The sequence below is a fragment of the Phyllobates terribilis genome, unplaced genomic scaffold, assembly GCF_046119375.1.
Source record: "Phyllobates terribilis strain yellow unplaced genomic scaffold, ASM4611937v1 Scaffold_5__5_contigs__length_657084704, whole genome shotgun sequence".
Taxonomy (NCBI): domain Eukaryota; kingdom Metazoa; phylum Chordata; class Amphibia; order Anura; family Dendrobatidae; genus Phyllobates; species Phyllobates terribilis.
This window is the reverse complement of record NW_027362765.1, coordinates 230,194,977-230,220,342: the sequence shown is the minus strand read 5'-3', so window position 1 is coordinate 230,220,342 and position 25,366 is coordinate 230,194,977. Positions and strand designations below refer to the sequence as shown.

The following is a 25,366-nucleotide window of genomic DNA, read 5'->3' as shown; positions in this document are numbered from 1 at the left end:
TCATTTTTCAAGCTGGTGTTATAAAGTATTCTAATTTACTGAGATGATGACTTTTGTGTTTTCATTGGCTGTAAGCCATAATCATCAACATTAACAGAAATAAACACTTGAAATAGATCACTCTGTAATAACTCTATATGAGTTTCACTTTTTGTATTGAAGAACTGAAATAAATTAACTTTTTGATGATAATTTAGTGAGATGCACCTGTATGTTGTGGTATATAAAGCCCTCCAATGTATCATTTTGGAGGTACAAGTAAATGTAGCCACAGAAAGCATGCTATATTCACACATTCATATGTTATGGCCAGTGCACAGACCGATCTCGGGTGGTCCACGTTTTCTGACCCATGGATGTGTTAATGCCTGTTTAGTGTAACCTCATGTGGCAGAATTTTACCACATTTACAAACCCCATTTGGATACTAGAGCAGCTGCAGAAATGTCTACACATTAGACTACATACAGTATTTGCTGTGCAAAATCCATACCATTGTGCAAACAGATCACAGACAGACCTCAGCCTTTGCATTACAAAGGGTAAAAGACGAGGAATTACAGTATATATTGACAGGCCAAAGCGCTGGTTACTTTACCCTGCAGGTTTGCTATGCGACATCTCTCTAGGATTTCTTAATCTTCTGCACAATACTCGTGCTGAATAACAGCAGATTTTTCCTTCTGGATAAAACCCTTCACTTTCACCCTTTGAGACTGGATTCTGCATGTACTCGGAGCTTTACACCGTTTGGCTAATTAATTACAGGTTGAATTTAGGCCATGTTGTTTTATCACCATTTTCATAGGTATGTTGATATTGGGGCAAAAAAAAACAATGTCTGCAGCATACCTCCAGTTAGGCTACGTTCCCACGATCAGTTTTTGGTGAGTTTTTTATGCAACGTATTTATGAAAAAAAATGCAAGTAACGTATTTTACTTAATTTGTCCTGAAACGGTGCAGAAAATCTGCAACATCAAAAACTACAGCTCAACGTGGGAAGCTTTTTTTTTTGCTGCACTTACAAGCGAAATCTTCCTATTCTGCTACATTCACATAACTGGATGTCATGGTCTGCTATACATATATGTATACATATAGGAGGCTATTAATTCAGGTCAGGAGCCCGGCGGCTAGTCCATACATCACGGTCCATACTCCGACCATGATACATGGCTGTGTGACTAGGACCTTAGTTTTTAGTTATCAACCCTATTGCAAGCAACCAGTTGAGAATATCAGTCTGGATCCCCCAACAAATAAACTTCAACCTGGTAAATGTATTACTTTCTTTGCTCTCAAAATACTTTATATATATTCTCAGAGGTATAAAATGTATTTTCTATCATACAATTAACAGAAACCAATCCTCCACAAAGTCCATTATACATCTGCCAACAGAGCAGATTCTTCCAGGCACCATCCTTCTGACGGGGAACCATTATATTATATAATGGTGAAGATGAAAGTTCTACACAGTCCTGGGCGGAGAGACTCTGCATCAAATGGAAATGCTGTGCGAGTAAGCGCCAGGTCCACTGCCCGGCAAGTGCGACAACCGGTGCGTTCATTTCCTGCGATACCTGAGAAATAAAATGTAAATCATTAGACCCCCGACTAACAAAAATAACCATCTTGGAAATGCAAAATGTATGTATAAAGGCTGATTAATGGGTTTAAACCAGGATTCTGATGTAAAACACCTTAAGTCAGAGTATTTTTCCACAATTCGGAAGTTGTGCAAATATATTACAACATTTGGTGTTTTCACGCCAGTCCTCACCAGCTATGCCAATATGGGTATTGCATGGGTGGGAGGCGGTATGGCTACGCCCGCCCATCAAATTCGGGAAAGTTACACAACTTTAGTGGCACAATGTACTTCAGTCACCATACTGGAGTATATTTCTGGCAGCGCCTCTTAATGAATGGGCTCACTGTTGTACTATGGGCCTAATTCTTTAAGATTGGCATTTGTAACTCCAGTCTTAGTTCTTGGGGCCGATTCATTATGTAAACCTAAAATGGCTACAGCTAAGGGAATATTCATCAAAACTAGTGCAGTTGCTCATAGCATCCAATCACATTGCTTCTGTTATTCACAAAAAAGGAGTCCCTTTACAGAACTATTCCACATCTCTCTTTAACCATTTTTTTTGTCAAAAAGAGAAGGGGTCATCATATTTTTATACCCAAAACTAATGCCATCTAATGCCAATTACATCCAAAACTTTATTTTTAAAAATCTGGGTTCAGGTTTTAGATAAATTGTTCATTATGCAAATGAGCCACAAGTGCATCAGGTCTTCAAAATGTAAATCTAAATTTCTAAGGTAAAGTTACGGATGTAACCAGCATTACAGCACCTCTGCATATATGGCATTAGTTTCAGGGTAGAAAAAAGAAGATTTTGGGTACTCACTGTAAAATCTTCAGAGCCTTCATTAGGGGACACTGGAAATCATGGGTGTATGCTGCTGCCACTAGGAGGCTGCCACTCAGCAAAAAAAGTTAACTCCTCCCCAGCAATACACACCCACCAACTGGCACAAAGTTAATCAGTTAGTGAGAAAGCAGTAGGAGAAGCAATAGAAAGGCAAGAACATAGCAGAAATCAATGGCGGGTGCAGTGTCCCTCTATGACAGCTCTGAAGAAGATATTTTAAAGGAGAGTACCCAAAATCTTTTCTTTATTGCTTCATTGCGGGACACAGGAAACCATGGGATGTCCAAAAGCAGTCCTAAGGGTGGGCAGAAGGACAAGTACCCTCAAGTCAGAGCTCGGCCACTGTGGCTTGCAGGACTCTTCTACAGAGGTTCACATCCGACGAGGTGTAGGTGTGAACCCTGTAGAACTTTGCGAAGATATGAATGGAAGACCATGTAGCAGCTTTGCAAAGCTGCGAGGCCAATGCCTGGGGACGGACAGCCCAGGAAGCCCCCACTGAGCAAGCGGAGAAAGCTGTGCCCCCAAGTGGACGTGCTATGTCTCTTATCTGATAAGTTTCCAGAATGGCAGAATGTATCAAGCAGGCAATGGGGGCCCTGGAAGCAGATAAGCCCTTGCAATGAATGTCGGGAATAAAGAACATAGAATCTGTCCGTCTGAAGGGTGCCATCCAGGAGAGGTAGAAATGTAGTGTTCTCACAAGGTCCAGTTTGTCTAGTGACCACTCCCAAGGATGAGAAGGAGACGGGCAAAAAGAAGGAAGTGCTATGTCTTAGTTACTGTGAAACTAGGAAACCACCTTAGGAAGAAAGGATGGAATCAAGACACAGAACCACCTTGTCTTGGTGAAACACCAGGTAGAGAGAATGACAAGAAAGCTGTGAGTTTAGAAACTCTTCTGATTGAGGTGATTGCTACCAGAAAGGCAACCTTCCAGGAGAGGAAGTAAAGTGATTTCTCGCAGCAGCTCGAATGGGGACTCCTGAAGTATGTCCAGAACTAGGTTTCAGGTCCCAAGGTTCTACCGGCAGCCGTTAAGGTGGAACAAAGTGTGCGACTCCCTGGAGGAAGGTTCTAATCTGAGGACAACATGCCAGATTCTTCTGAAACAGAATGGACAGCGCAGAGACCTGACCCTTGAGAGAGCTGAGGGACAGGCCAGATTCAAGGCCCAACTGTAAAAAGGCCAAAAGGGATGGTAGAGCATGGGGACGGCCTGATTAATTTTGCACCAGGTGGCTTTCCATGTACAGTGGTAAATGCGAGAAGAAGGCCGCTTCCTCGTCGTAATCATGGTCTGGATGACCTGATCAGAGAAGCCAGCGCACCTCAGTAACACGGCTTCAACAGCCATGCTATTAAATTGAGAGACTGAGAATTCCGTTGGAAGAGAGGGGCCTGTGAAAGGACAGCATGGCCAGTCTGAAGCCACAAGTATAACGGGCATTCCTTTCGCCTTGATCTTGACCAGCCTGGGGATCAGAGGCAGAGGAGGAAACAGGTATGGGACGGAAAACTGGGACCAGGGATCACCAGCGCGTCAGAGGTGACCGCTAAGGGATCACGAGATTTGGATACAAACTGGGGAACTTTGTCGTTCAGTCTGGACGCCATCAGATCAACGTCGGGAGTTCCCCATCTGAGGCAGATCTCGAAGACTGCCTGGTTTAAGGACCATTCGCCAGTGACAAGGCCCTCTTGGTTGAGAAAGTCGGCAGCAAAGTTGTCCACTCCAAGGATGTGTACCGCCGAGACTGTTCGGCCTATGACAAGATCTGAGACTCGTCTGACATCGCCGCTCAATTAGAGTTCCTCCTTCGTGGTTGATGTATGCCATCAGCGTGGCATAGTTGGATTGAACTTGTATAGGAAGAATGGCGAGAAGGTTCTGCCAGTGAAGAGGAGCCAGGAAGATTGCTCCGAGTTCCAGAGTGTTGATGGGAAGGGACGATTCTCAAGCGTTACATTGGCCCTGGACTGTTAGGTCTTGAAAAACAGCTCTCCAACCGAGCAGAATGGCGTCCATTGTTACGACCTCCCAAAGCATTGGTAGAAACGATCCGTGATGAACGGAGAGCGTCTCCACCATTCCCGGCACCCCTTTAGTCCAGGAGGGAAGTGTGGCAAGCCGGTCCAGGGAGCGAGTGGACTTGTCCCACCTTGATAGTAGAAAGGGCATGTGTGGAACTAAGCAAATGGGACAACTTCCATTGAGGCTACCATCTTGCCCAGTAGGCTCATGCAGAACCAGAGAGAGCAAATCCTATGTAGTAGAGCTCATGCAGAACCGGAGAGAGTGAATCCAGTGTAGTAGAGCCGAGTACTTTTCTTTGTGCAGAAAGACGCTTGCCCGCGCAGTGTCAAACAGCATTCCCAAGAAAACTATGCGTTGGGCCGGGGTGAAAAACAACTTTGAACTATTGAGGATCCAGCCGAGACAAGATAGGGTGTTGTCCAGAGTGATCTGCAGACTCTCGCGACATGCCAAGGGGGAGTAGAGCCTTGATCAGGAGGTCGTCCAAATAAGGGACGACAAGAATGCATCTGCTTCGAAGAATGGTCAAGACAGTCACCATTACCTTCATGAAAACCCTGGGTGCCGTGGGTAAGCCAAACGGCAGTGCTGTGAACTGAAAGTGAGATTCCTGGACTGTGAAACGGAGACACCTCTGGTGAGGGGGGAAAATGGGTAAGTGTAGACAGGCATCTTGAATGTCCACCGAGCATAGGAACTTCTCAGGCGCCATGGAGACCATTACCGAATGAAGGGAAAAGCGTTCCTGCGCTGCAACGGTATTGATGACGTCAGCTTTGTGGAGTGAATCGATAGCCTTGAAGAAGCTGGGAATGAGAGGGTTTTTTTGAAGGGAGGGACTTGAAAAAAACAGTGTGGGAGGGTAGAAAATTCTATTTTGCAGCTGTAGGAGACAACACTCCGGATACAAGAGTCATTGACTACCGAGAGCCACTCATCCCGGAACCGAAGAAGGCGGCTGCCCACCGTGCAAGGTTTCCCAGGTGGGGGCAACCAGTAATGCCAAAGAGAATCTGTTGAATCTGGGCATCCGAAATGATCTTGTCTAGCACTTCTCCAAAGAGCCGGGAGCCCTGGAAAGGGAGACAGGTGAGAGACTTCTTGGATGCAGAGTCCACGTTCCATGCCTTCAGCCATAAGACCCTGCAGATTGTGACGATGTTGCCAACTGCAAGAGCTGAGCAAGTTGCTGTGTTGAGAGAAGCAGACAGAAGGTACTACCCTGTGTGGGCAATCTGGTCCGCTAATTCGGCGGTAGGAGCACCCAACAGAATACCTTGGCGAAGAAGTTTTGTTCAGGCCGAAACAGATTTGGATACCCACGTCTGAAAAAGCTGATCCCGCAGCCTCGAAGGCCGATTTAGCGAGAGCCTCACTGTGCGGAATAGCATGGTGGGTGGACTGCAATCCAGACAGAAGGAAACTTCCTGTTACAGGAAGAACAGGCAAAGTGCAAGACAATAGCCGGAGGATGGAGGAGAAAAATACCAGAGAATTGGTTTGGCTGCTGGGGGCATGGTCTGGCCACTGTAGAAAACCTGGAGCTAAATTTTAAATCGTGGGCGCCGGAGAGAATCAGGGCGGTGTGGAAGCCACAGCTGGTCTTGGAGGGAAAGAACAAGGAGTGAGAGGGGGAAAAATGCTAAAGAAAGGGAAGGATAGGGCCTGTTTTCTTTTTTTTTCTCCTCTCGGGGCCCCCCCTAACTGCCTGGGGAGAAGGTACATGTCCTGGAGATTCCAGGATCCTCCTTCGTAGATCGGTGATGGAAGACAGTCATCAAATGTCCTGAACACGGTTATCGGGCACCTGGACGGTAATGGTTCAGTCTTCTCTCCCTGCACTATCTAGCTCTGGACGGCAAGCAGGCAGGTGTTGGTGGTAAGGATAGCCACTGGGGAGCCCCCAACACTCTTGTTTAGGGTCCTGCCTCATAGACCAGAGAGGAAACAGTAGAGACAACTCCACACTGTGCTCTTGGTCTTTACGTGGGGTGACAGAGTGACAACTCCACTCTGTTGCCCTCACAAGCCATGTCTGAAAGAAAAAGGGAAATCTTTAATAAAAAAAAAAAAAAAAAAAAAACCTAAAAAAAAGGTAGAACTGGGACTGGGTCCAGACACGTGTGTCTACTACTGACACCAAGTTAAAACTGATTAGCTTCGTGCCAGTTGGTGGGTGTACCCTGCTGGGGAGGAGCTAACTCTTTTTGCTTAATCGCAGCAGCACACACCCATAGTTACCTGTCCCCCCAATGAAGTGATAGGATCCATTTAAAATCTCATTTCACACATCTGATTTTCAGATGCGGATTTTTTTTTTTTTAAACATATAACACGGACACAATATAGCTTATGGGTACATTCACAGATCATTCTGTTGTGGACCAAAAAAAAGTTTGGTCTGATTCACTGACCAAACTAACACTTTTCTATGAGTGTGTCAGTGATGTGAACAGAAAGCACAAGGATACTCCTTCATTGGAGTCTGTGTTTAATTAAACTGATAGGACTTGATTTGGAAAGGCACAAACCTGTCTATATAAGACCTCACGGCTCACAGTGCATGTCAGACCAAATGAGAATCATGAGCTCAAAGGAACTGCCCAAGGAGCTCAGAGACAGAATTGTGGCAAGGCACAGATCTAGCCAAGGTTACAAAAAAAAATTCTGCATTACTCAAGGTTCCTAAGAGCACAGTGGCCTCCATAATCCTTAAATGGAAGAAGTTTGGGACCACCAGAAGTCTTCCTAGACCTGGCCGTCCAGCCAAACTGAGCAATCATGGGAGAAGAGCCTTGGTGAGAGAGGTAAAGAAGAACCCCAAGATCACTGTGGCTGAGCTCCAGAGATGCAGTAGGGAGATGGGAGAACGTTCCACAAAGTCACCTATCACTGCAGCCCTGGTGGTGGTGGCAGCATCATGCTATGGGGGTGTTTTTCAGCTGCAGGGACAGGATGACTGGTTGCAATTGAAGGAAACATGTACAGAAATATCCTGGATGAAAACCTCTTCCAGAGTGCTTTGGAACTCAGACTTGGCCGGAGGTTCACCTTCCAACAAGACAATGACCCTAAGCACACAGCTAAAATAACAAAGGAGTGGCTTCAGAACAACTCTGTGACCATTCTTGACTGGCCCAGCCAGAGTCCTGACCTAAACCCAATTGAGCATCTCTGGAGAGACCTGAAAATGGCTGTCCACCAACGTTCACCATCCAACCTGACGGACCTGGAGGGGATCTGCAAGGAAGAATGGCAGAGGATCTCCAAATCCAGGTGTGAAAAAATTGTTGCATCATTCCCAAGAAGACTCATGGCTGTACTTGCTCAAAAGGGTGCTTCTACTCAATACTGAGCAAAGGGTCTGAATACTTATGACCATATGATATTTCAGTTTTTATTTTTTATTACATTTGCAAAAATTTCTACATTTCTGTTTTTTCAGTCAAGATGGCGTGCAGAGTGAACATTAATGAGGAGAAAAAAAATGAACTTTTTAGAATTTACCAAATGGCTGCAATGAAACAAAGAGTGAAAATGTAAAGGGGTCTGAATACTTTCCGTACCCACTGTATGAACTTTGCCTTTCTTAAATTCACCTGTAGAACTCCTTTCAACAAATCTGTTTTTGTCTCCGCGTCAAGGGACTATAGAAACCAAATAAATGTAATCTTCATACATACCGAGATTTTGACTTGAAATTTCCTTTCCTGCGTTGAATTCCCAGCCTCTTCCTGTCCTCAAATGATGGTCTAAAGAGAGAAGAAACAAATTATTTTATATTCATTATCTGGAGGACATAAAGTACAGAACATAATCAATGGGAGGAGAATGTATTACAATGGTTTCTGTTTTATGCCCAAGATCCTAACTGATAGCACGGGGACAACATCTTAGTATTGCAGGAACGAATGGAAGCAAGACGAGGCCGTGAAATAAAAATGTAATACTTGTCAACCGTGTTAAATAACCCCCTTCCTGCTATATTAACCTTATAGTCAATGGTTAGAGGGTTATTCCCATCTCATCTGTTCATGGCTCATACAGGAATTAATTACTGAACGCCAGCCCCTTGCTCTGACTATAGAAGCTGATAGAAATGAATGAAAGCTATGGAAACAATAGCAGTCAGCTGCGGTGTTTTCAGAACTTGGGACAAAACTCTTGCGTTTCCATTTTTCCCATTGACCTCGGTGGGCATTACCACCATTGGGCCGATACTCAGGGACTGCTACTCCTAGCTCAGATGTTCATAACCCTGAAAAAGAGTAGCCGTAGTTTTAATTTTTATTTCATAAATCAATAGTGCATATGAAAATAAGCAACTTTGTAATATATCTTATCAGAGAAATCAGTTCCTGGACTGATCAATCTCCAAATTGTCAAATCAGTTTTCAGTGAACACAGATTTTTGCATAGATGAGATAGAACTGGAAGTCAGGATTGTACACGCAGGCTGCCAACATCTCTCACATCCATCCTCCAGCTCTAGCAATAAACTGTAACATGTACAACATAGGAGAGTTCTTGATTTGACGGAAAAGGACGGCCTGGCACCAGCTGTGAGCACTGTCTGGGGTGCCATGGACAATTTGCCAGTCACTCACGTCTATACATTTTAGTAGCCGGTACTGCAGTAACTTACCCTGCCCTGTACTGTTTCAATGCTTTACGACTTGTGTTGGTTAGTTCTTCATCAAACACTGTGGATTTCTTCTGCTTCTTTGGTTTTGCTTGCTTGGCTAAAGTGGTTTAGAAGAAATAAAGGCTATAAATATACAATATCTTATCTACTGAACCACAAACTGCTTACTGGTGCTGCACGGATAACCGGCCCCCTCCGGTACCTACCTGCAGGGTCTTCATCAGGAGGCATGGCTCTAGCCCTCTTCGGTTTGCGGTCTCTCTTGGCTGCTCGCTCTGCATACATCTGAGCTTTCAGCACCTCGAACTGAGAGCGTTCCTCTGGCTGTTTATTGAGAGGGCATTAATGTCATTTGGGATAGCGCACACGTTTTGGAAAAGTACAGCACTGAGGAGGTCACTTACTGTCAGTTCTCCTTTCTTTTTTGTGTTTTCCAGGAATTTCTTCCTCTTCTTCTTCCCTCTTAGAGCCAGATCAAACTCCTGAAGAGCATGGGACACTGGTGCAGAATCAGAAAACATTTTAACTCCTGTTTGCTTGTTGGTGTGACAATCAGCTGACTGTAAGAGGGTGCTCATTTACAACATGGGCTGTTCAGACATTGATTCAGAACAGAGCTACATCCGGACTGTACTATGAAGTTAGCAAATTGAAAGAGTTTTTCTTTAAAAACCAGGGTGGGAAGAAGGGGGATGTATACTTATTTACTATATACTTTAGGTACTGAACTGTAGCAATCTACTTACATTTTTCTTTTTTCCTCTCCTCCCTGGTTTGGAACCAGCTCCTTTCCATACGGTCTGGTTCAGACCCCGGCTCTAACTTCTTTTGTGCTACACTGATCTGAAAAGAGACAGACCAGCATTGTAACATGTTCACTATAGCAATTGTTAGTTTTTCCAGCCGCACTTCTTGTTGCCCAATGTAGTGCCCTTTGATCAAGTGGAGTTAAAGGGTCACTGCAGCGTTTTTCTTGATTCCCCCCCCCCTCTGTTAGCCATCAGTAGTGTTTGTACAATTGGCACATTAATATACTTACCCATCGCTGCCTTATGCCGCTTTCAGCGCTGCCCCAATCCTCTACAGCATTAGGTGACTGTATTTGTGTCTAACCAGCTGACGCAGCGGACCGTTCGTTCCTTTTTTTAATGAAAGTCTAGGAGAGTCTCATTCCAAGTCTCAGACTAACAGAGAAAGTGACTTCTGGGCCACAAGGAAGACTGTGTGTGAGTCAGCTGGTCACAGCTGCAGAAGTGGACTGGAGCAGAGCTGGGAACGGTAGAAGATGGCGAGCGATAAAGTATTTTAATGCACACACTTTACTAGTAACTAACAGAGAGGGCAATAACAAATTCTGGAGTGGTACTAAAGTTAGATGAATAATGGGCGGACTGCAATTTACACATGGAGTTTCTACAAGAGAAGCCTTTCCTTAGTTTCTACCTGGGTTTCTGATTTCTGCATCTCCTTTTCCTCTCGCTCCAGCTGCAGTACAGCGTAGATCTCCTTTTCCAGCTTTGTAATCTTGTCTCGAAATTTTGAAATGACATCTAAATAGGAAAGAGGTCGCAATGAAGTCAATCTAAATAAAAGTTCTCTCTCATCCAATTACCGTCCGTTGGCCTCCTACCTTGTGGAAGAATCCTCGCCTTTACTGGAGCTTGGGCTTTTTTAACAATTTCCTTCAAAGTCTTCCTTTCTTCTTCTCCAACAAGTGACACCGAGCGACCGGCTTTACCGGCACGTGCAGTACGGCCGACTCTGTGCACGTAATGCTTCACTGTGGCAGGCATGGTGAGGTTGATCACCTGAAGGAAGATGGCCACAAATGTATCTTCGTAGAATCGGATCTTTTCATACATATTAATATAAAAACCCTACTGTGATTTCTCCTGCAGCAGAACTCCTCTACTAGTTATTACCCACAACATCCCCCACCCAGCAGGAGCCAACGATAACAATGTAGTTTATGGCATTTTATTGTATGGAACAGTGACCAAAAAATTCTCTCTTCATCATGCTATGCTAGATTCTCATAGTTATGGCATGATGAGACTTGTGGTCTCCATAGAGAGAGAGGCACAACCTGCAGACCACTGGTATACAAACTGTAACCCTGTCACAGTTACGTGGCCACTGGCCGCAAAGTCCCAATGCATAGAGATCTTCTGCACATCCAGACTTGTCCATCAATTGCATTGAATTGAAAAGTATTTTCCCATGTGCAGTGTTTTTCAACTGGAGGCGGCGGATGGACTCTTCTGGTCACATACCCCTCCATGAGCAGAAATTTTGAGAACGTGAGCGCTGTACTGTGTAGTCTGTGAGTAGGGAGGAGAACCTGTAATACTTGTATGTCAGTAAATAATGCCTCACCATGTGGACAGACTGATAAAAAGGATGTCCCCTTTAACATTATTGCATATTACTACAATAACAAAAGGGAATACCTCTAAAGTGTAGATAGGACCTCAGCAACTCCATTTTTTTTTATTTAACATCCGAAGTTTGCCGACTCCTCCACCATGACAATTAGTTACATATTATATCTTCTCTATTCATTACTCACCGTCTTTACACCGTGAATATCTAAGCCTCGAGCGGCCACATCCGTCGCAACCAGAATGTCTATCTGTTCATCTTTAAATCGACTGAAAAACAAGGGACCAGTGATTAAAAACCCATCACAGATGTTCAGCTCTCTGCACAGGACTCTAAAGGTCTGATCTATTTACCGAAGGGCCTCTAAACGCTGTGTCTGGGAGAGGTTTCCATGAAGTTCTCCAACTCGTACCCCCATCAGCCCCAAGAGGATATGCATACGATGCGCTTGTTTCTTTGTCTGAGTGAACAGCATGACGTGGTCCTGAAAGGTGCGGGTGAGAAGTGCTGCAACGGAATGAAGGACGTGAGCTCCATGGCCAGCACCACAATCAATGGTACAGAAGCGGCTGAACCATGACTATAAAACTGCAAGGCAAGCACAGAGCTGTGGTCTCAAGATCATGGACCAAGCTTCAGCTGCACAATGTATATATAATACAGCATACGGTGCACGGACGCACTACTGGCAGGAGGAACAGTAATGCCCAGTTGTCAATATATTCAAGCATTGCAAGGAGGAAAATCAGAGGACGCCACAGGGCATAGATCAAAGAAAATATACTTCAGCATTATTTTATAGAGAATGCAACGATTTACTCAATCAGGTATAGCAAAAGAGAAAATTGGATCCCTTTAAAAGTAATGACTGTATCCTCACCGCAAGCGATGGCTTCCCGGTCACCCTCCCGATTCGGTCGGATCCTTACAAATTCTTGGCGTAGGAACGGAGCCACATCAGTGTTACTGTTTACAAAGATACGCACAGGGTTTTTCAAGGACACGGAGGCCAAATCTTGAACCTGTGAAGATTAAAGTATAACAATTGACTTGAAATACCCTATAGAGATAATTCCATCCAAAAGTAAAATAAATAAAGAACGACAATTTGATATTCACATATATTATCAAGGACTCATCTGCCAGGAGTTCCACATTCGAGGACTACTTTCTCTGGGCTAAAACTAGCCATACACATGATTAGACGACAGACCATATCGGGAACTCGTTGGAGAGAAACTGGTATCTGTCTACTGAAAAACATGTATAATCTGCCAATTCAAGTTATGGACACTCAGGGATATAGACAATTACTGTGGAGGTATGAAAGGCCGTTTTCATTGTGATCCAAACGTTTCTTCCCTCAAAATAAAAAGACACCAGAGGTGTCTGATAGAGTTGGTGCAAATTGATTTGCAGAACCTGGTCCCTTGGCATTGTCAGTAATCTGTGGTCCATGGATGCGAGTCCCAAGAATCACCTCCTCAACAGCTCTTCTTTTGATTAGCCGGCTGCTGCTATGTCACGAGCGTCATGCCGCAACGATGACATCGCACAAGACCAGTTAATCAAAAGAAAAGTAATGGATACCAGGAGAAGGTTCTCAGGGCTCCTGTTCAGCAACCAAAGATTATTGGCATGGACTAGATCCTACAAAAAGGTTTGCACCATTTTTAGTATCTGACAATCTTTTCTAATTTTTGTAGAAATCATTTAGCTTTGGCAGCAGCTCCCAGCCGGCACCAGGCAGCGGCTCCCAGCCGGCACCAGGCAGCGGCTCCCAGCATACACTTTACAAATATTCAAGCAGATTTAAAATGTGAGATTTGAAGAAAAAAAATAAACAAACTGTACATTAGAAAATGCAATTATAGCTTTACCTCTTCAGACATAGTCGCTGAGAAAAGCAATGTCTGTCGCTGATGGGAGCAGAGTCTGATGATCTCCTTCATCTGTTCTTCAAAATACTCATCCAACATCCTAAACAAGATGGAAAGTTATAGTGTACAACAATGGTGTAAGATATATTCTACTCACTGTACTCTGGTGCCTAAATGGAATCTGTCGCCAGGTTTTTGCTGCCTCATTTAAGGGCAGTATAATGTAGGGGCAAAGACCCAGACTCCAGGGATGTATCACTTACTAAGCTTCTTGCTTTAGTTTTGATAAAATCCTGCCTCAGCTCTGCTAGTCTTCTCAATTATGGGGACTGTATTACCTCGCCCACATCATTTGATTGACAGCTTTTTGTATATGCTATGAATAGGCAGAAAGCTGCCAATCAGTGACAAGGGCTGGGTATACAGAGCTCACTACATGGCAGCAGGTTTACTAATCCTCTAGTGATAATGTCCTGCTATTAATATGGTCTTTTATCAAAGCTACAGTAAGCAGACCAGTAAGTGATACATCGCTGGAATCAGGGTCTCTGCCCTCATACAAAGCTTCTGTGTGATGAAGTAGCAACTCTTTTTAATCATTTATTATCTATTTATGCCCATGAAGCCCCCAAAATTCCAAACTGGTTTGGAGCTTCCCTATAGTAGTACCTTTTATGAACTGCATTGGCAAAACTGCACTACTGGGTGGCTGTATGTGCCGTGGTGAGAGCATTCTCCCTCTGTAGGGCTATGTGGAAATGTCCTGCCCCTTGTATCAGCCTTTTAATAACAAATTTACCGATCAGCCTCATCCAGAATCAGGACTTCAACAGCATCGAGGCTGAATGAGGGGCAGTTGTGCAGATGGTCGATTAGTCTTCCAGGGGTGGCAATAAGAATATCGGGCCCAGCTCGTAAAGCAGCCTCCTGAGATTTGACATCCAGACCACCTGAAAAAACAGACATGGACTTTTGTGTAAAATTTAAAGTAACAATAAAAGCCAAAACTTATTTGGAGAAATCAATAAATAGATAAAAAGAAGAAATGGTCTTCTGCTACGTGCGGAGCTATAACTTCCCTCTGTCACCCAGTATTTGGTGGTGAGCGGAGACAGGAGATCTGGGAAGGGGTGGTCAGAGGAGCATCAGGGCAGTGAGCACAGGTCAGAAAGCCTGGTATTGTACTGTTAATGCCAGACTACTGAGCTGTTTTCACAGCTGGAAGACATTACCTTTGCTGTGAGTGGTGAGAGCAGGACGGCGGAGACTTCTTCCAGTAGTAAGGATTGGTCGGTAGCCTTGCATTGGTACAATGTAAGACTGGCCTACCTGTTCTCACTGATGCAGTGTTCAGAGCACAGTAGTGCAATAGTCATGCTGCAGCACTCTGTACACTGACTGAGACCTGCTGTGTCAGCGGAAAGCCTCATTCAGGCATCAGAAGAGAGGACGGTCACTGGTGACTGATCTCTGTGCACTGAAGTTGAATGCACAGAGCTGTAGACAGTCATCTCATCTGCGGCACTGTGCAGACACCACAATAAAGCCTCATTCAGATGTTCCTGCATCAGACATCTGAATGAGGCTTTACATAGCATTGCTCAGTGTTCAGATTGCAAAAGTTCTGAAGGAATACATTATAAAAAATTATCGTATTACAACCCCCATCCTTCACCAAATAAAAACAATGGAGACATTAAAAAAAAATTAGTATCACCGTATCAGTAAAGGTCTACTCTCAGCAGTGACAGTAGGTTGAACAGCCTTTTATTCGTACAATACTAGGCTGCCCAACCTGTTCTCACAGTTGGAGGAAGTCAAGGATAAAGGTTCAAGTCCCAAAGGGGGACTAAAAATTGAAAAAGTAAGAAAAAATAATACAAAAAAAATTGAATCATCCAGATTTAAAAAAAAAATGAATAAACAGTTAATTGCTGTACTTTTAAAAGTCTGGTCTATCAAACTGTCATTTTTTTTTTAACCCTTACAGTAAATGCCATAAACTGAAAAATTATCAAAATGTCAGAATTGGGGTTTTTCGTTCACCCACCTCCATAAAAGCAACAAATAATATGTACCATAAAATTTTCTCTTAATTTTACAGCTGGAGTTGTGGCACTAATCTAAGCTCCCTACCCTAGTATTATACTCCCCAGCGCCGTTCTGGTCGGTCTCCAGCAGTTTGTGACCTGCCAGCTCACATCAGTGTTTGCTGGGCGAGCCAGAGGTGACTACTTAATGTAAGTCTATGAGAGCCAGAACTAGGATCTCATAGACTTACACCGAGAGCTTGTGACCGTTACTTCTAACTTCCGGTCAGTAAGAAGCTGTGGTCATAAGATCGTGGTGCAGGACCGGAGAGGCTCAGAGAAGAGCTGAAGATGGTGGTGTGTAAGTATAGTACTAGGGGCAGGACCCTTACATTAGTGGCACCACTCCAACAAAATAAATAAAAAAAAAAAACGGAGTGGTGCTTTAAGCTCGTTGTTTTTAAATGTGGAAAAAAAAATCATTTGAATTAAAAAATAAATATTTGAATTTCTGTAATTATGCTGGAGAATCATACTTCCAGGTCATTTTTATCAATAAACGCTGTGAAGAACTCTACACCCCTTCAAAATTGGGTTTGTATTCATCCATTTGCATGTTATTACGCTATCGGGGAAGGAGCGCTAATTAAATTTTCACTTCAGTTAGTAGAAAAGCCAGAATCGGCGCTGCCAGCTCTCCTGTGACCCTGTCCACATCTCCGTATCCTATTGCAGTCCCCAACAAGATGTCCCTGCACTGTGATCCTAAACTTCCTCTTCCCTTATCCTTTTGCACAGACCCAGAAGGGGTGTTCCAAAGACATACTAATAGGGAATGTAGATTGTGAGCCCCAATGGGGACAGTGATGATAATGTATGTAAATTGTAAAGCGCTGTGGAATATATAAGCGCTATATAAATAAAAAAAAGATTATTATTATTATTATTATTATTAAGGAGAGGGGAGGGGAAGTGACGTCAGACACCCGTCGATCCTGCCCATATTTACTGCAGTCGTAACGCGAGCTAGTAGTACACTAGATTTTCGTGCAAATGTCGGCAGCTTCTCCCTCTAGTGTTTAAAGCTTGAAAATATGAAAACTTCACTTAAAAGAATTTCTTGTATTGTATACCATTAAGCAGTAAATATTAAAAAAAATATCAACTGAATTTTTTTTTAAAGTAATACTGTTTTATTGACACATTTCCTTTGAAAGGGGTAAACCTTTAAATACTAGCTATATAAATCTACATGCAGATACCGCCCCCTAGTGGTGGTTGGCAGCAGCCCTATAAATTACGTCAAAAGTGCTTCCTTATAAACCTATAGAATTACGTAACTGGGCCTAAAAATTATGAAGCTATGAATTTGACTATAAAGTCTTATGATTTCACCCCCTGACAGGAGGGTAACAGGCAATCTGCCATTACTCGCCCTAGTGACTGCTACATGCTGAATGCACTTACCCACAGTCAGGCAGCATGTGACAGCGGTGAACTGGGCAAGCTGTCTGGTGACTGCATGGACCTGGATGCCAAGCTCGCGGGTTGGAACCAAAACCAGAACGCGGGTTACAAGAGCCTCTTGTGGTTTGTAGATCAGACGCTCCAGAACGGGAAGCATAAAGGCAGCCGTCTTCCCTAGAAAAGAGAAGACAAGTGGATCAGCGGCAGGACCATGAGCAGCCCACATGTGCCTCTATACTGCTATGCACCATATATATCGCAAAATGTTAAATTACACAAGAAACTTGACAATACAGGGCAATTGCATAACTCTTTAGTCTATAATTATCAAAAGGCATCTCTTCTTTAAGGGATTTTGAGTTTGAGAAAGCACTTAGTTCAGGAGACTGCAGAAGTGGAGCAGATTTTTTTTTAATGCCTATCCCAAAGCTAGGCAATCAAAACCTGATGGGTGGAGGTCTGACGCCGGGCAGTGGTGCCTGGCGTCAGACCCCCACCCATCAGCTGTTTGAAGAGGCTGCGAAAGAGCTTGCCTAACTCCTACTTAGTAGCGGCTGTGCTGAATATTGCAGTGCTGTACCACTGAAGTGAATGGAATAACACTAACATTAAACATAGCTGCTGAGCAAATGACCACTAAGTGAACAAAGCAAGGGGAGGCTACTGCCCCATCAAACAGTAAGGTAGGGGTCCTCAATCGGATCTCGATGGCTTAAGAATATACCATTAACATTCTGAACAAGGAAAACCCAATTTCAAAATTATGTTGTGCAAGGTCAAGTGTGTGAACTGCCTCTTATTTGGATTTTGTGCTATCATTAGATACATGTGCCCATTGCAGCACACAATGACCACATGCTTGTCATAGTCTTACCTGTCCCCGTAGCAGCACAGGCACAGATGTCTCTTCCCAACAGCCCCACAGGGATGCAGGCCTTCTGGATTGGGGTTGGTTGTGTGAAACTCATTGCAGAGATGGCCTGCACAATGCAAAATGCCAACAATTACAGATAAGCACTAACAGGATAACATAATACACAGCACTATTCAAGTAGTACTGTGTATTAATAATGCCATCATAGGATCGCATGTTGAAGTCCTTTTAGTGAACTAATAAATATTCATTTTTAAATGCGTTAAAAAAACAGGAAAAAAACAACCCCCTCAAGATTTAATGTAAAAAAATAAATAAATGAGTAATTGTTTTTTGTATTTTCCACCTAAAAAGTAATACATATGACTTTTATTAAAAAAATGGTACCACTTAAAACTATCTTGTCACACACAAAAAAACAGACAAACATCTCCACTGCCATAAAATTGTAACACTATGGCTCGCAGAATATGGAGACACAAAAATAAGCTTATTTTTTTCAACTAGTGTATTTACTGTGCATAAATAGTAAAACTATCAATTTGGTATCGCAATAATTGTGCTGAGCCACAGAATACAGTCATCTCGCTATTTAAAGCATCTAAAAGCAACAGAAGTGCTGGGGTTGTTTCTACTCCTCCCCTAAAGAGTTTATAAAAATGTAGGCAAACTTAGGTCCTCCAAAATTCTGACGCTGACAAATACAACTCATCTGAGGAATTAAAAAAAATAAATAAAAAACCGTGCTTTGTCCTGATGGTCCCAAATAGGAGAGTCCTTAAACTGGGTAGTGTCAAGTTTCAAAGCTATCTCCTGTCCATGGGATAGCGAAAAACTTCCTGATCACTGGAGGTCTGGCTGTTGGGACCTGTACCAAGCCCAAAAACAGGGTCAGTGTGAAAGGTGCAGTGGGCAATCAAGTGCATGGCCACTCCATTCATACTTGGGGCTCTTTCACAAGTCAATGAGTCCTGTATGTGTGGTGACAGTTTCCACACGTACTGGAGACACTGACATACGCAGACCCATTCAAATCAATGGGTCTGTGCACATGTCAGTGTGTTTTCATGGACTGTGTGTCCTTGGGCAAAACACGTTGACATGTCCATTTTTTTTACATCCCACACTGATGACATCTATGTGACATGCACTGGCGCCTGGGAATCAGCGGTACAGTTAGCACTGCTCCCAAGCGCCGGGTGCTGAACGCTGTCCCCTCATTGTCACTGCTGGTGCTGATCGCAGCGCCAGAAGGGAACAATGATGAGGGGACAGCGTTCAGCACCCGGCGCTTGGGAGCAGTGCTAACTGTACCGCTGATTCCAAGGCACCAGTACGTGTGCTCCTGATGCGGCACACTGACGTCACACATGTGCACACGGACACATATCTCCAGTACTGGTTTTTCCAGTACCGGAAATATCCGGACGTGTGAAAGAGCCTTAATGGGTATGCCGAAGACCAGCTGAACGGCAGTTTACATCGTCGACCTCTGCTCGTCCAAGCCCTGGTTCTCAGGAATAGTGGAGGTGTTAGTGGTTGGGAAGTTATCCCCCTTAAAGGATTATTATTGTATTCAGAAAATAGAGGTTAAGTAAAACGAAGAGCTCGCTACAATATGGAACAAACTAGTATTGACATTCATAAAGTCCTATGTATATATTGCATTTTCCTAAGTTTTAGGCCTACTATAGACATACAAGGTGGCAGTTCAGTCACAGATATTTTACAAAGTTCCATCAGATTTGAATAGAAGTTTTACCATCTTTTAACATATATTTCAGTACCTTAAGGAGAGGTCGGGACAGATTCATGTCTTGAAATGTTAGATTTTCATCATACTGAGAAGCATCTTCAAAAAATGAAGAATTCTAGAAAGCAAAGACAGAATCCAGATACTTCAATAAAAACCATGCACAAAAATACCAGCAAATAATCAGGAATGGCAGTATCTCCAATTGAGCCCTAGGCACTCAGTGTGCTGTCGTACAATGGCTCTATGGTGCCGTATTACAAAGATCTCCTCCCCTAGAGGATATAGCATTCAATGGAGGATGGCAAACTCCTGGGGCCAACATATAGTACAGTATGGGCATACAGACGTCTATAGGAACTATATTACAGCTACATGCAACAGCTCACCTCGTGATTGAGAAAGGTTCTAAGATCAAGAGAAGACCCCAGGGGGGCAGTGAGGGTCCCATATATTGTCTGTGAGCCCACTACTTTAAGCAGTTTTGATCAAAAGAAAAATCAGCCAAATGGGAAGGGGATAGGTAATCACCTGTTTAAATGACCTGCCGCTTTTTTGATCCAAGCTAGTTTTGGTTTACTTTGCAGCAGTGATGATGTCCCCCCCCTGACCACTGCAGCCAATCATCAATCTGAGCGGTCACCCTATAGGACTTTAAATGCCAAGTAATACTTCTTCTATTGTATTTTTCCCATTGGCTTATTTTCTATTGCTCACTAACAACTCATTTAAGAGACAGGATATTTACTTATCTAAAATGGGCCAGAATTCTAGCTCAATTTTCATGAAAAACTAACCACCATGGCTTGTGCCATATTATGTGTTATAAGGAGCACTCCAGGGATTTTTTTTTAATTGTCCCCATGTAAACAATTATGAGTAAGTGTACAGAGTGTATTCAAATAGTTACTGGTCCCAGTCATCTGACATTTCCAACACCGCTCCGGTATCAGAGACTTGTTCTGAGTCTCGTAGAATCACATTGAGAACATGACCTCTGGTCCACACAGAAGATGCTGTATGAGACGGCAGGTCACAAATGTCGCGTGATCCCAGACAAGACCATAGCGGTGTTGGAAATGGCGGACAACATCGACCGGTAAGTATGATTACACTTTCTACACACCACTCATGATTAACAGAAGAGTAAATAATAAAAATGGCCAGAGTGGTCCTAGAAGTCATTTTTTGCCCATTAGTAGTAGACAGGCTTAAAGGAAAGGATGCCTAGCTTACAAAGTGCCCACGTGCACCAAATTGCCGCACAAAGTATTGTCATTAGTGATGAGCGAGTATGTTTTGTTAACCCTTTCGCCGAGTATACTCGGGTGATCGCCGAGTATTTACAGCTGCTCGGTGATATGTTTGAATAACTTCCGTGTACATGATTTGCGACTGTTTGACAGCTTTAATACATGTGAGGAATGTCTATTTCTTACACATTCCTCACATGTAATAAAGCTGTCAAACAGTCGAAAATCATGCACACGGGAGTGATTCAAACATAACACCGAGCAGCTGTAAATACTCGGAGCTCGGCCCGAGCATACTCGGCGAAAGGGTTAACAAAACATACTCACTCATCACTAATTGTCATATATGGAAGCAAACCAAGAAATAGCAGAATGTCTAACGTGTCCATCAAGATGCACCACAGCTATCAGAGAATGTGCCACCGGGATCAATTTGGTCCATCTTCAGCTGCCTAAATCTGTCCCAGTGTTTTTAAGTTTGTCTTACCCCTGCGTTTTTCTTCTTTTTCTTTTCCTTTACTCTCAGTGTGTCTACAAGTGAAAAATAAGAGGTAGAACATATAGTAGAGCATAGGAACAGCAGTGACACATAGTGGAGCGGTAACACCAGACCAGCATCTCACCAGCTTTTGTCAGCACAGCCTCTTCTGAGGAAGAGAACTCTTCTTCACTCTCCTCGTCTTCTGAAGATTCTTTCTCTTCTTCATCCTCGCTCTTTACCTCTTCTGTCTCTGGCTTGTCAGGAATCTTCTCATCTTTCTCCTGTGTTTCAACGGGGAAGATTTAGTTTTCCCACCAGGAGGTTTGGAGAAATGTTCTCTGATGGATGGATTACTTACCTGGTTCTTCCTCCTCTTTCTAACGTTCTCGATCTTTTCATCCAGACTAGTGGCAACTCTCTGAGGACAGAAGTAGTGATAAGTGAGCACCATGATCAAAAGAAAAAGACCTCCTGCCATTCCACCTATGTTATTTCTGCAGTTGGACCTCACCTTCTTCAGCTGCTTCATAACATCATCCATCACCCAGCTGTCATCAGCCTGACCATCCCGCTCTCCAAAGAAAAAGTCTGCATTGAAGTCTTCATTGCGTTTGTTTTGCTTCTTCTTGCCAAGCACAATAGGCTGCTCCTGTTATACAAAAGTATGGATCATGGATTAAAAGGGGGATATTTCACCATCGACAACCCCGTTAATGTGAGATCCCAATACCCCTGAAAAATAGTTGATAGCAACTTTTTCCTGCATTGGAACAAGGCCATAATGTAATAGATGGACTCCCCAAGTAGGCTAGCTGGCTCATAGAAGGGATCTCTATGTAAAGGACCACTGTCTATTACGTCTATATGCTCTAGTAAAGCATAAAGACAGGGTTGTCCAAATAGGACTGATAACACTGTCTCGTTCAACTCGGCTCTTAAAGTTGTTAAGGTAGAACTCCGGCAATTTTTTTTATTATGTGCACAGTTCATGTATTAAATACTTCCCAATCCTGCCACCTTACAAATTATTGAGAGAGCAGAAGAATATTACTGATTCCATTATTTCTGAGCCATCTAAGCCCATTGTAAACTTTGATTAGTGGCAGGACAACCCCATGCATAGTCTCATCGTGGAATTAGAGCTCTATGTGCAGCCACTGAATGAGAACAATCACTGCTTTCCCCTCAGACGCTGTCCATCTGTCCTGATCCTGAGATGGACGTACAGGTACAGACCTTCCAGATACGTCACGTCATAGACTGAAAGCAGAGATCTTGTAGACCATAAGGAAGCAATACCCAGTGGGTCTGATAAAAATATGATGTAAGTCACTTTTCTTTTTGACTGATGGGTCTCGCACCAAATTTATCAAAATGGTGCCCGCAATTCTATTTGGTTTTGTGACTTTTTAAACTGGAAAAGTTGCACATTCTGCAAAAGGTCACCAGAAAATGCAGCAATATAACCGATGCACATAAAATCAGTGTGAAGTGGTGGAGGGGGGCTGGGGTGGAGTTGCTCCACATTTCACGACTTTTGAACAAGTCGCATCTGATTCATCTGTCTAGAACATCTGGAAAAGCCACAGTGGTGGAAAAATCAGAAAAACTAAACCACAAATTGGGAAAAATGACTCAAATCGTTTGATGGTTTTGTCACAAGTCAAAGAGTCACTAATTGGGGTATTCACGACAAAAAGAAACAAATGGTGAAGAATCGGCCCTTAGTATATTAACAAGTCCCATAACCTTCCCTGATCCAGCACTGATTCCTAGTTCCGGGGTCTATAGTGGGATTTACTATCCCAGGCACTGATTGTACCTGGTCACCGACACCCCCAGACCCATGCAGCATTAGGAGGGCCCATCATCTGCCCGCTCACAGGACCCGCATGTGCCCAGCTCCACTATTTACCCAGTCCTCATATTTAAGGGGTTTTCCCACTTCCCAAAACTCTGGCAGCCATTTCTACCAACAAATAGGGGTACTACTACAGGTACTCCCCTCCCCCGGTCCAGCACTGCCTCTCCACTGCTGCTTCGCTCAATGTGTCCTGGCAACAGACGAGTACAGAGCACATCAACACTGCAGACAATCACTGAGCTGCTGAACTCAGCAGTTGGCTGCAGCCATAATGTCACCACATCAGCCACTGTGGCCAATACACATGGACCGAGCGGGGCTGAGGAGGCAGCGCCAGATGGGGAGGGGGGTATCATCTGTACACAGCACAAGCCTGAAGGTGGCACATCCCTGCAAGGAGCCGGCCAGGGCCCTGTGCTGCAGCACATCTCTGAGGGTCAGTAGCAGACAGAGCTGGAGGCAGGCCAAGGTGTGCTGGCATTTGTAGTTCCCATTGGGTCATGTGGGCCTGACACACAGGTGACCATCTGCTACCTCGTCCTCCTCCTCGGACTCTGCCTCCTCGGGGACATCATCGTCTTCCCTTATGGTCCCGATCAGATCCAGATCCGTCCACATGCTCCCGCCGTGTTCCACTGCGGCCTCTCACTGTACAGTGCTATGTGCGGCAGCGATCAGCCAGATCTGCTCATAACGCAGCACCACACACGTGTGTAGCGCCCATGAGACCCGGAAGTGCTTGTGCGCCTACACCCGCCCCTTCCGCCACTACTTTGCTACCAAACAGATGAGCTGCGCGCTCGGAGAGGCTGTGTGTTTCGTGCGCGGCTGTCAGCGGCAGAATCAGGGCTAGAAGGCTATTCAGGAACATAGTGTCCACCATTATATGTACTCATTGTTCCTTTTAAGGCTTGACCGTGTGTAGTTTATGGTCATGGATGTTTATAGTGAGTCTACATTTTCTATGTTAAATTGGAATATTTATTAGTAACATATCACAGTGGCGTTTGGTTTCCAGGGCTGTCATAGAAAATAGTTCCTCTCCCTTGAAGCCCCTCTCTCACCCCTCCCTTATCGACCATCTGTCAGAGAAAAAGAAGCTGTCTCCATGCAAATTCGCACACACAGGAGAGGTGGCTAGTAGGCAAATGCTAGTTCAAAAGTTTGCCACTAACCCAATTAACATGCGAGTGTATTTTCCATTGCCACAGGCCTGCGATAAATTTACACCTAGGTGAGAAAGATGTTGTCCTTGGCTTCAAAAGAATTCAACACAAATCTGCAGTCTGGCTGGCACCGACACAAAATATGGAATATCTAAAGTTCTATACCTCCGATAATAATGGGGCCCATATCTTTAGTGGCAGGGTCAGCCAAGGAACAATATGCATAATTTTCCATAGCTGTATGCCCCTCCGGTGAGCGGTAATGCAAAAGTACAAAATAACAGACCGCAGCTATGTCATGTGTGGTCTCTAAAGAAAGGTAAATTCATAAAGGAAAATATGACGTCACTTGCAAGCTTCTGGGATCAACCAGCGATAAGTTAGCCCAGAAGTTAGAGATTCTAATAAAAATATGAAGGCATGAGCCCAGCCCACGTGAGATCATCACAGGGGGTGTGTGAGCAGGTCTCTCCCTTCGACATAAAAGACCCAGCAAAAGGTGGGTCAGCACTCATGTTGGAAGTACATAAGCACGGGTCACTGAACGGTCATAGGAGTGCTTCCCTCCAGCTATACTGAGTCGTCTGCGATCTTTATAACAAGTTTCTTTAGTTAACCCCTTTTTATTTCATGTAACTGTATATTCTGTACTGTATTTGTCTCCTTTTGTAAAACCTTTTGTATATTTTTCATAAACATTGCCTCCCTTTTGGATTAAATATAAAATTTAATAGTTCTGTTTCTTTTGCTCTGTAATTGTCCCTCCTCCGAAGCCATACACTACCAGAAAGCAGGTGTCCGATCAGGCCTGTATTGTATTTCAAAAGCTGGTTGGTGGTGGCAGCGAATAATATTAATTGGACTATCATGAAGCTGGTGGTGACTGTACTGGGGGCATATACACATATTCCATGCGTTGGAATCTGAGATGGGATTCAAGGTGCTCACCACACTTAGATAACTTCCCAAAGGGGTCTAGTTTCCAAAATGGTGTCATTTGTGGTTCCACTGTTTAGGCACATCAGGGGCTCTCCACATGCAACATGGCATCCGCTAATTATTCCAGCAAATTCTGCATTCAAAAA

General features: G+C 43.9%; 1 protein-coding gene across 1 annotated transcript; it reads right to left on the bottom strand.

The window, feature by feature from the left end:
- Positions 1–611: 611 nt before the first annotated feature.
- Positions 612–23,887, bottom strand: DDX27 (DEAD-box helicase 27). Its single transcript, XM_073683876.1, has 21 exons — positions 23,650–23,887; positions 21,763–21,900; positions 21,610–21,669; positions 21,394–21,532; positions 21,258–21,301; positions 19,552–19,635; positions 17,765–17,870; positions 16,891–17,064; positions 14,193–14,343; positions 13,394–13,493; positions 12,394–12,535; positions 11,867–12,020; positions 11,701–11,782; positions 10,762–10,939; positions 10,575–10,681; positions 9,878–9,974; positions 9,536–9,630; positions 9,338–9,455; positions 9,132–9,228; positions 8,170–8,238; positions 612–1,585 (listed from the first exon to the last, which is right to left on the bottom strand). The coding sequence occupies exons 1-21, from the start codon at positions 23,731–23,733 to the stop codon at positions 1,570–1,572; spliced, it is 2,235 nt and encodes a 744-aa protein (XP_073539977.1). The 5' UTR covers positions 23,734–23,887; the 3' UTR covers positions 612–1,569.
- Positions 23,888–25,366: the final 1,479 nt, after the last annotated feature.